This window comes from Achroia grisella, unplaced genomic scaffold, assembly GCF_030625045.1.
Source record: "Achroia grisella isolate CSIRO2021 unplaced genomic scaffold, CSIRO_AGI_Agris_v1 utg770, whole genome shotgun sequence".
In the NCBI taxonomy this organism is placed as follows: domain Eukaryota; kingdom Metazoa; phylum Arthropoda; class Insecta; order Lepidoptera; family Pyralidae; genus Achroia; species Achroia grisella.
Window position 1 is genome coordinate 3,581,349 of NW_026713016.1, and position 12,679 is coordinate 3,594,027.

The 12,679-nt window shown below is 33.1% G+C and overlaps 1 protein-coding gene across 5 annotated transcripts in view; it reads left to right on the forward strand.

The window, feature by feature from the left end:
• LOC131850430 (uncharacterized) overlaps positions 1-11,653 on the forward strand; it is a 78,917-nt gene extending 67,264 nt beyond the window's left edge. For 4 of the 5 annotated variants that reach the window (XM_059200639.1, XM_059200640.1, XM_059200641.1 and 1 more), the window contains exons 17-22: positions 3,325-3,493; positions 6,113-6,139; positions 6,803-6,988; positions 7,798-7,917; positions 8,474-8,529; positions 10,289-11,653. In XM_059200639.1, the coding sequence (XP_059056622.1) occupies positions 3,325-3,493; positions 6,113-6,139; positions 6,803-6,988; positions 7,798-7,917; positions 8,474-8,529; positions 10,289-10,898 (1,168 nt within the window). In that variant the 3' untranslated portion in view covers positions 10,899-11,653. The remainder of the gene's footprint in view (positions 1-3,324; positions 3,494-6,112; positions 6,140-6,802; positions 6,989-7,797; positions 7,918-8,473; positions 8,530-10,288) is intronic. The other variant, XM_059200642.1, reaches the window with a different exon arrangement.
• Positions 11,654-12,679: the final 1,026 nt, after the last annotated feature.

Here is a 12,679-nt window from a genome sequence, read left to right on the forward strand (position 1 = left end):
ATTAGAAAACATATACAAATAAAGCACCACTCAGTCATCAATGAAAACCTATAGATATATAACGCTTAGCTATACCACAGATAATATAATTGCTATACAGAAAACCGAAATGAGTAGATACTTGTATTTCTTTTACTAATTATACAAAATGCCTCTAGACCTTACTTTGCAGCGATAGTATGTATTTTAGGATCAATATATTATAAGATAAGATAAAGAGAATTAATTTGTATTGTGCACAGCATTTATATCTTATGATTAGGCTCTTATGAATATGAACTGGAATATTTCCATATTAGGTATAGGAAAATGAAAATGCATCATTACCGCAGTACCTACCTAATATACCTAATACTTGTATTTATACAAAACCTTTATAAAATGGCAAGTCTTACTGAAAATTAGGTTTATTAAAACATATACATTTTCACTCTTTGTCAACATATAATTACGTTAAAGTAAAGTCATAAACAATAGTTTAAAAATATATTCTATTATAAAAAGGTGTTCTCGTCATATATGTAATAACCCGTTAATTGGTCACAAATACTAATCAATCCACAAATCGATTGCAAAGGTGATTAATAATTATTAAAAATAAAACTAATAATTTCAAAAATGGAACGTCAGATGTTGACCTACGTTATTGTTCTGTTTCGTCTGCTGTGAAAAATATATCAAGTACATCTCCGGGCGTCATTAAAAAATAGAATATGAGGTGCGTGCGATGCACATTTCTATATATAGCAATTTTCCTCCAAGAAACAATATAAAAAATATATTTTCCATTCTTGATTTCTAATATATTACTTTGTCTGATTTTATAATTCATATATTATTTTATCATATTATTATTAATTACGTTACATATTATATATATAAAATAAAAAATAATCATATTGAAAACGACCTGTGATATTAAATTAATAAATATATAATAGAAGTATGTACAGGTAAATGTACATTACATGATTGCATATGATTAATTTTAATAAATACCTACACCATTCATCCATCCATATACCATTCTACGGCCATTAACCACATGCAACAAAATCGCATGTCTTTATACACGTTCTTTGTACACGCTTCTTTTATACAATAATGTCTCATTTTTTTTGCTTTGGCGTTAAATCTTCAAGTGCGTATTGAACGTAGCGCACTAAGTGTTCCGTATGTGTGTATAAAGTCTGGCTATATTTTATTTATTTTAATAAGGTTTATAAGTATAGTATACCTATAAGGTAAACTGTTTCGTCTGCTTGTTTGAGATAAAAGAAAGCCCCATATTGTTTCCCGTGATTCCTTATAAATTTTTATTAACATCCGATCCGTTGTTTAGTGATGAAAAGGTAATAAAAGATAGATAAATTTGTAATATTAGTATGGATATATAGCTTACGTATATATTAAAAAAACCTTTTCACTGTTTTTATAATAATTCTCTGCAATAATCAACTTTAGTCACGTATCGTACAAATTCTATAGCTAAATCCCAACAGATGTTAGTAACAAAATAAATCTATAGCAGCGACTAAAAGAACCCAACTGAATTCTAATTCCGGTCGGGTACATTTCCAAATGGATTTATTTTTAAATTCCAGGCTAGTTTGAAATCAAAGCTAATACTTTGTTTAACAATCGACATCTTTTTTTTATTTATTGATGAATTTGATGCAGTGCACGTGCCAGCGCTAACGGTATATGCTGGCAGTGCACCAGAGGACTACGATACGATGGGGACGAAGTCAATTCAGTTCCCACATCGTCACCAATTCGTCAGATATTAATGACGATTGTTCCTAAGGGCGACCGCATAAAGATAGCCTTAGCCTTATAGTACATTTCTAGCAATGGGATTACTGATCTCCATTTTTGACAGTGCCTTCTTATCCCATTGGTTTGATTAAGTATGGTGGTATTTAACATTTATAACTTGCAGAGTAAACAGTTAACCATTACGGAACCCCAATAATGCGTGGTTAACACGCTCTTGTCCCGTTCTTTTTTTTGTATTCTAATAGAGAAATCAATATCAGTGTTCCATTGATTTCAAAAGAAAGAACCTTTAAGCGATTGAACGACTGAACATATCTTAAAAATGTGTATCAAGATAAACTATATTGAGAGGACGGATTTAAGCTACTATTATTAAAAAAGAGGCTATAATCATGTGTAGCACCACGTTTTAAACATGACAATCTACAACTACATAACGTACAAACCTAAAAATTAGTACGGCTCGGTTTCCGAGATTCCTGGTAACATAAAGGTACTAATAGCACTCCTAAATAGAACGTCGACCAATTTCACTAATTAATTTGTACAGGTGTGTCGCTAATGCTGTCGTCATAGCGACACAAATCACCATGATATTATTAGATCAACCATCTTCAAAAACGAGAAGGTTTCCGATTAAACTATGTTCTTAATGTCTACTAGCTGTAGCTGTAAAAAAATCCCACACGTTCCCACTCCATTCCACATCCACAAGTTCCCAATCCCACCCCATTGATTAAATGAAAAGTACCGTATGTCCTATTAAGTATTTTTAAGTACCGGATAACATCTATAGCATTATAACAAAAGAACAATTGAATCTTTTCTATTTGTGACGGCCTCGATGGTATAGCGGTTTAGCACAGCGCTTTACTTCAGATAGGTTTGATTCCTCGTACGATGAACATATTTATATATGTATATTTCTATTAGTTATCTAGTACCTATAACACAAGATCTGCTTTGGTTTGGACTAGATGGCGTTGTGTATATTGTCCGTTGTTATTGTTATTATATGATTTATAGAAGTGTTTTTCAATATTTTTGATTTCGTGACCCCCTTACAGATTCAAAAATTCTGGTGGGGACACCAGAATTTTTTTTTTGTAATTGTGTCATAGAAAACCAAAGAAATAATTTAATTAAAAGCCTACATACGTCAGTGTAGGTAAAAGGTTGTTTTTCACGAAAACACGAATATATAGAACTGACAAGAGAAGCTCTTTAATTATTAGTGCAATTCGCCAGTTCATACTTGTATGAACTAACATTTTCTTCAATAGCAGATATTAAAACTAAAAATAGAAATAGACTGTAATTAGAAAATGATTTGTTTATTAACGTTTCAAAAATCTAACCAAAATTTAATAAACTTTTGTAAAATAAACAAGCACATCCTTTCCACTAAAACTGTGTCTTTGTTGTATGAAGCTCGACTTCTCTGTCAGCCGACGACCCCCCGAGTAAGGCTTCACAAACATATTGAAAACCACTGATGTATAAAAGAAAATAAGAAATGTCTCTAATTTGGAATTGTATTTTCAGAGCCAGTCTGCCAGTACGCACGGCGCGGCTACTGCAACGCTCGCGCACGCAGACGCCGTCGGAGGGCGGCACTAGCGATGGCAGCGTGTCACCCGCGCCTGCCACCCTGCTTCAAGATGTGGTTGACATCAAAACACTGCTTTTACAGCTTAAGCGGGTTTTACAGGAGGTCAGTTGTGATTTAGATATTCATGTGTTAAAAATTGAATTATCAATAATAGATTAATAACATTATTTTTTAATTGAATTAGTTTTCCATTGCATGTATTAATATTTCTTTATTTTTACCTTTTACAATTGTTGCCATTTATCAAACACACGTAGACATGAAACTGTTTTACAGATAAATCAAACCTTAATGACCTTTAATAAAGTGTGTTTTAGAATGTATGTATACATTCTAAAACACACTTTATTAAAGGTACATATATTATATTATAAAGAAACTCTAAACAAAAAATATTAAATACATATATTTTCTGCTTATACAACAAAACGTAATCCAAGTGAGTGTCGTGTATAGGAATATTATGACTAATTATAATGAATAAATGGTATAAATTTATATAACTGATACAGTAGGTATGTAATTATGAATTATGCATGGACGATAAATTATTGCAATTCAGAACAAATTCAACTAGTTTACTAAGTATAAACAACTTAGTAGTAGGTACATAGACACCGGTTGTTAATACATTCAAAACTAACTAATATAAATATAAATCAGTTCTGAAGAAATATTTGCGTGGTTGAATATATATTTATTTAAAAAATATTGAATATATACAGTTTTGTTAAATAGTTTACTAATATAGAGGAAGTAATAAAGTAAGTGATAATCATTTGTCACTGTAGTAGATAACCTATTTATAATTTCATACAATTTAATTATAAATAATTAAATTATAAACGTAGAAACAATTCACTTAACCTAATTACGCAGTACATTATTTATATAAACATTGAATGCAATGATTCATCTTTTATAATGCCTATATCGCATAAAATAGAATGTCTAACTAATTTTATATTAACATACTATTTTACTTCTGGTCTTTAATATGTGGCCTTTCATTCCTTAAATATGCTAAAGTATGTACTTTTACGTATTTGCGCGTTGCGTAATGTGCATAAAAGGGTTTTTGCACATTTTTGTTAATAGAGCTAACAATACACATTGTATTTAGAAACTTTTATATGATCTCCTATCTATATGACCATAGCAACAATAATAATTTTAATGATATATCGTCTAGTCTTTCTGATTTATAAAAACTATTTTACATACATATTTATTTGGCTATTACAGGGTTTTGTCCCCTTTTTTCAAATATAGAAAATTGCTCGAAAGATAGGAATAAAACACAAATTAGTGTGTATTAAATATATAATAAACTAGATCAATAGCTAAATGTTTTGGCCTATGTCATAGAAGGGAGAGTATGAATAATGTAATTCAATAAACTAGCAACGTTGTAACAATTTTCTAGTAGGTATCTTGCTCACTTTCCCTATGTTAAATATTGTACTACTAATACGTAATAATAAACGTATATTTCAGAAAAATGTTACTTTTTCGAAATATATGTTTTCAAAACATTGTCCATATATTACCCGTCAACAAAACGTACATATATTAACTGTCTCAGTTGTGTTAAACCTATATAATATTTGATAAAGAGTAACCATTGTACACGTTTACTATGCATACCGAAAAAAATACGGCCTGCCTGAATCATGAGCAATTTCCCCTATATTTAATTACTTTAATGGTTTATCTGAATGCGCACGCGTTCACCGTTACTCCCTCTAATTATGTAGAACTATGTTTGAAATCATATTTCCCATGTAAAAAAACTGCTAACTGTGTACCTAAACTGTTATATTATGTGAGTACATGCCTGTCATGATCAACTAGATTAGACCTATTGTTTTTAATGCAAAATTAATGAGAAAATGCTTTGTCAGGACGTTGTTGTCTAAGTACGGTTTTAAATAGGTAAAACTCTCCAAAAATTTGGTTACACTTCTGTAAATTGACACAAATAAAATTATATCGCCTCTGTTAACTGGACGATGAATACAGTTCTTTTTGAAACACGCATTCCAGATTCCTGTACTATCTGAGTTAAAAATCCAGCACTTTTCTTTCTGTTTTGCAAGCAGATATCTCGAATTTTCCTATCGGAACGTGTTGTTGTGATACGTTTTCTCACTGATTTTGATCTAAATTTATTTTTATTTTATATTTCGGCCAGTTGTGCTATCATGAGAGTGATTTGTGTGTAGGGTTTTTCCGAAGTGAAACAAAAGACTATGTATAAGGAAGTCATTAAAATATATTTCCAAAATAAACAAATCTCTACTCATATACGTACGTAGATAAACTAGAACCTATGGGAATCCATTTTTTTTTATAGAAGATAATGAAATGGTGCTCCCGCCTGCGCTAACGGTTTACGCTGGCGGGGCAGCATATTGAACGTATCACTTTCTATATCTACTAGGAAATTAAATTTAATAAATCCGTATTGTTTATAATTAATAATAATTAAATTAGGCTAGGAGAACTCGAGTATCATTTATTTTATTCTGTTCGCTAGAATTTCTTGCTTTGATTATTTTAACATGCAATTGTTATTTTTTTTAAATTAGTAAGTATATGTTTATTTAATAGGTGTAGTATGTAGATAGTTCACTGAATGTTTTCTTTCCTTTAGTGGCACTGTATGTTTGTGTTGTAACTTGTTTTGTTTGGTTGCATCGCCTTGTTTGCCGCACGCAGCCCGGGGACGAGCATCATTCGATGAGTGTAAGTAGTGCCTACGCAACTTTTATGTATTTATTTTTTGCACTGCAGTTCGCTTTACGACTCATGCATGATTGTTAAAACAACAACTTTTAATATATAGTGTATTCAATCGAGTACTGTCCATAAGGATAATCATTACATTATTTTTAATAGAATTGCCTGATTTTCATATATTCTTTTATATTTAAGAGGACATTGTACAAAGTCATCTAAAGTTCTGTCTCACCTTTTTCAACCATCCAAATGTTGGTGGAAGGGCGAGATATGAAAATTCTATTACTTGCTTAATACTTGACAACTTAGTATTCCTTAATGAAAAATACGAGTATCCTTTGTATCATCACAGATAATATTATCTTATCTGTGATGATACCAAGGGCGCCACATGATGACGTGACGTGTCCGTGGTGCTTTTGTTCTATTTTGTATCGATGACGAGGAAATGGTTGACAATGGCTTCCGAGAGGATCGCGTGGCTAATCGACCTGATATGGTATATTGTTAGCTACGAAGTCATAAATCGCCTTTATTAACAATCCTCTCCCACTCCTACTGTATACTGCTATATTGGCGACGATGGCCTTTGAGCATCAGGTGGACCATTTACTTATTTGTTATTCCAGTAACAAATTAGCCTAAAGTTTTATGGTTATTGTTCTACAGAGTGAGACTCTCGACCCGTTGCTAGCGGCGTGCGCGGAGAGTCCCGCGCGCGTCAACGGGCGCCGCCCCCCTTCGTACCTCCCGCAGCACCCCAACGCGAACGCCTCCCACGCCACAAATCGTGGCGCGGACCCCTTGCCTCCCGACGCCTGCGCAGAAATGCGCCGCCAGATATTATACCTGCAGGTAACAAATAGAAATGCGGAATTGAATATATAATAGGATAACTACCATGTAGCACTCATGCTACATCGAAGTTATCCTGTACTAGAATCAGAGTCATCTACGATATAACATGACTGTATTGTTGACATACCACATGACATCAGCAGTGTGCGGGAGAGACGACATAATGCTTCCGTCTCTTTTCCACATATACTACACCACAGATTAGCTTCCATATAACCACAGCTGAGATTTCTTGTTATAAAAATGTATTTTCTGTTTAACAAAATAAAAGCTATAGCACTTCAGAATTCAGCAAAATGCATTATGTGACTCTTATCTAATTCTCGACTATTGTCTGACCCTTTGTAAATATTATATTAGTCTGCAGCATAGAAATTATCTCTGAACATTGTCACAACAAAGAATTTGCTTGTAGTTAACTTTATTTGGGGTATAAAAATTTCTTGAATATTAATTAAATAAATACTAAAGTAAGCCTTTATTAGTCTAGTCCCAAGCTGCACTAGTGCAAAGCTGGTACAACTGTTGAACATACTTAAATACATTTAAAATTTACACTGGAGAACACTGGGACAAATACAAACAAATATATACTCATAATACAGCATTCTTTATAATATCGATGATAGAACTCGCACTCAACAGAAAATAAAACAACATGCAGATGCATCTAATAGTGTTGTTCTATTATAGGATGGTAGAATTTACATGTCACATCTGAATTTGTGTTTATTTAAGTGTAACTATGTATGATCTCTAACAATAAATGCACTATTTATTAATCTATATCTAATCATGTGTCACAGAGTCAACTAGAAGAACGAGATCGTCTGGTGCGCGTGTTGCAGCAACAGATGCTGCGTATGTCTGAGAATCACGAGCCTCGTGGCGACGACACCTGCAACGTCGCTACACAGACCGATCGGGTAAATAATCATTTTTAATAAATACCTCATACGTCTATAACTATTGAACTGCTTCGTACTTTTCTTTGGAGGTATTTTCTTCATCCACAAAAAATTATTAAACATAAAGAGTGCTTGGCTCTCTGTCTGTTTGTCTTTCTGTATGGTTGTTGCCTTTTCATTAGACGGTTGAAATGATCTTAATGAAACTTTACGCGAAGATAGATTATATAAAGAGGAAGGACAAAGGCTTATATTTTATTCAAAATAGAATATATACAGCAAATAACAATAAACCCAGTACTATATAGACGTATTATGTCCATGCAAATAAAATTATATATTTTTTTTTGCAATGCCATAATGGGGAAATTATTATATCTGCTTTAGAACTGCGTTAATTTTCTCATTCAAAATAACACACAGTTCATAGATAACAATTTTGTTGCAAGTAGTGGTATGATGAAATGCCGTATTATTCTAAAAGTAAACGCGTAATTCTAGTTCATGGCTGATAAGGGAATAACCTTTTTCTAATTAAAATATTTTAATTAATATATAATTTACGTATTTACAGTTGCGGCCGCCGATGAGCACGGGATTAACGAACTCTGAAAATTCAGGATTAGTGAGGTAAGACATCTGTACCGCTTATATCCAACACACTATCTCTTCACCATTTATCCATAGTTATCATTATTCTTATCCTATACAGTTGTACTTTGATAATATTAGGCCATTATCATGTTTAAAAATGTTCACTAAAACTTATTTATAATTTTATATTCATATCTAAATATTATTTATGCCGTTATCTATTGTTTTAGGTTTATCGCAGTCTCCTTGCACACATTAAAATCATTTATTAAATCTCTGCAAACATCCCTCACTCACTTATACTTAGCACCTATTTATTACCCTCAGTTCTCTGAATATTCGACAATTTTAAAAGACACAATAATATCAAAAAGTCAATGTTTAGCTACTGATATAAGCAAACAAAAATGGGTAGTTATTTTCAGAGACTATATGAACAAAAAGATGACTTTCGTCCCGACATCTTTGTCCCAAGTTACACTCACAATGTCCCCGTATTTCATGGGTATTATAATTTGACGCATTTATTTTAAGATTTGTAAATAACACGTTAACATTATTTGTAACTCTTGTGTTCATAATTTTATTTCGTTAAATATAAATTATTTGTTCATGTTGCTCAAAAAATTTCATTTCGTTCTACTTTCCTCACATGCTGCTTTAATATTACGATCGGAATTATTCAATTTGTCGAAACATTGGATAACGGACGCGGCAGTTTCCATTTGGGTGGATCTCGTGTTCGTCCGTCGGATCAGGTAGCGTGGCTCGACTGCTTGCTCGCTCTGTGCCTCTTGTGTTCAGTTAATGTGTTGTGCTTACTGCATCTCTTGTATCAGCCTCCGGACAGCGTGTTCCTTGTGTCCGATAGGGACATTGACGAATATTGTTTCAAGTATCACAAGTGACCGATTCGATTTTGAATACTTTATAAACATATTTATATTGTCCAAACCAAGATTGGCTTTGGACACTAAAAGGATATATTTTATATAAAATATTTATTCGATGTGCCTATAATATATTATATATAATGGATTATTTAATTAATACTTCTATAAAAACTTTTGAATTATTCTATTTGATAGTGTCTTGTCTATAAATTGGTGCTAGGCATGATATAACGGCATGATTGTAATTTTAACCTGTTAAAACCAATGGCACTAGGTTTGAACTGTTGTTCCTAATTGGCTTAAGATTGTTTATGAATCCTAGATTTATCGTGTGTTATGATTTGTTATTAGGTCATCGCGTGACTTGTTAATTTTTCTATGAACTTTTACATAATATATTTTGCTTTGATTTTCAATCATGTTTCTGTGTTACACGCTGCTACATCAGAACTTAAAGGTGAGGTACTAAACTATTCGCAAAACATACATTGTAACATACATTTCTGCCACTATTATTAATTATTAATATCAAAATAAGTATTCTAGGAGCAATTCTTATACTTCCAACACCAGGCCAGTTTTATGTAATGTTCCTAATTATTGTGTATAATAAATAAACTGCTGTTGTGACTACAGTACACGAACTGTTTCTAAAACCACTTAATTCTGTATCTCAGCCACTATATATATTATTCTATATTTTATTATTTTAGTAATGTATGTAACTATAAATATAGAGTTCATAATTTATTACAGAAAATTCATGTAAGCGTTTATGTATTTACCGTAAATTCACCTAAAAGTAGAACCAAGAACTGTATCTCGAAAGCTTTCAAACACCTAAATATTACACCTACGTACTTCGATAATCCTAATACATTAATTAAACCATTATTTCACAGTTGGAATGAGCAATCTAGCACGAGGAAGCTGCCGTCATACAGTGAAGCACAAAAGACTAAGAGGCCTGTCACCAATGGGACCGTAAAACAATGCCAGTGTGGCGCGAGGAAGGTGAACGGAGTGTCAAACGGAACTGAGCAAACGGGCGGCCAGTTACGTGGAGGTCGCGTCGGCTCTCAGTATCTGCAGGCCGTAGCTCGCGCGAGACGAGATGGATCTGTAGATCGTCCAGCTCCCAGCCTCAGTCTCGCCCGTGCTCATGCTGGTAGATCACGCTCCATCGAGAATTTCTCCAACTCCTGCCAGCTCTATCCATCCGAGCAGGCCCTTACCGCACACGTTATAGACGAACACTTGCCCATCAAGCACCACACGTCGTACGGCGATCTATACAACGGCAGGATCAGCAGTAGAGAAAGCGTGAATGGAAACAGACACAGTCCGAGCCTGAATGGCCAGTCGACGGACACGGACTACAGTTCCGACGGGGGCTATAAGTCGCTACCGTCATCCATCAATTGCCAATCGCCGAAGAAAGTGAGCGGCATCCCGCGGAGATCGTTTGACCAAAGGTTTTCCACCAAACACGTCAAAGCTAGCGCTGTATAGTGCGGCGGCTACTACGTTAATGACTCTCTCGAGTGAATATCGGTATTATTTGATATATTCAGATGATGGCGTGGGTCGCGATTGTGATATTGCTAGATTGTAGAGCAAACTTTAGGCAGTCGATATTTTTACTATTTGTTGAGTGTCTAAGGTTTGTTTGAGCGGCGTGACTGTTCGTAGTGTTGTGCCATCAGACTGGTGTCACAATACAAAACGGAACGCTAGTGCAACGCTTGTTCGCATTTAATTTCGACTCATTACGAGGCTAATGGTTATTTAAGCTACGTTTAGTTGTCGGATGCCAAATTATAATCGGTGTAATCTACCCAGTCCAGTGGTTAATGTTACGAGTTAACGTATTATTAGCTGCTTAATTTCGTCGTTTGACATGAAATGTTACTTGTTCGTTTCGTAATCAATTGCTTATTGCATTTTTTAATAAATTATTTAAAATATACCTTGACCTCCCTGTATAGTACCGATAGTGGATTCACCTGAACAATAAATAATTTTGTAGACTTAATTAACAAATTTGTATACAGGCGGTAAAGTTGTCTTAGATTTTCTATGGTAGACAAACTAGTAGTTAAAGCTGTAATATGTGATAAGAGTGGCTGTAAGAAGTTGTATTTAATTTTTACACTATATCTTCCCTGTTAACCATTTAAGTATATATAACCCACATACATATAGTACCCACTATATATCGTATCATTAAGTGCTCCCGAGAAGGTGAAATGGTTAGAATCAAATCCATGGAAATGGTCAGAATTTAGTTTGATACGTCTTTTGTTCGATTGACGCTGTTAAACCTTTAAATTAATACTGAAACAAGTTTCTAATTTTCTAGAATTTTTTTAAATTTTTATAGTAGTCCCATAACTACGACATACATATCCAACCGATTTCATCAAATACGTAAGGATTTAATCAAACTCATTAACTATCTCGGGGACCTATAACTTGAATATTTTTGTATATATTATTTGCATTTGGAAATGATTTGATGACAGATATGTAGGTATCATATAGGCTTCTACAAAAGTATTACGTAAGGCGTGTAATGAAATTTCAAATTTACATAATTTCTAATGTGTGTTAACTGTAATTTTAAATTTAATCAATCATAGTTGTTCTTTCTTCCGCAGAGCCTAATTAAGTGTCCTATATTGATACCTAGTTATATATTTAATGTAACTTTATCAACATATTTGAATTCTTATGTATTTACTACCTATGTATTATTTTCACTACATTACATTACGCTTTCCTACATTAGTTATGTAAGTCTAAGCCGATTAGTTCAGTAAAAATTATATTACTTAATTAAAATATTGAAGTTGTTTCAATAAATAATTTTAATTTTGATTTGATATTTTATTTGTATAAGTAACCTGGATTAGAAATTGAAATAGTAATATCCCCGATGACTAAAAGTAGAAATAATTCTTTTTTAAATATTCAAATGCTGCACCTGGCCATTACAGTTTCACAGGGACTAAATACCCTAGTATATAAATAAGCACGGGAATCTAAAAGCACAGTGTTTTGGTTCAGATGATCGCGGGTTTAAATCCTAGCACGATATAAACATTTTGTATCCCTGAGTATGATTATTTTTTATTGCTCCGTGCTTTGTATGTACATAGAGTTTTGCGTGTACTGAGAGTATTTTACTATTTTTTTATTATTCTTTATTGCACTATGAAGAGTGTACAAGAGGCGAGCTTAATGCCATATAGCATTCTCTACCAGCTAACCTTTATTTTTAGTATTTTTAC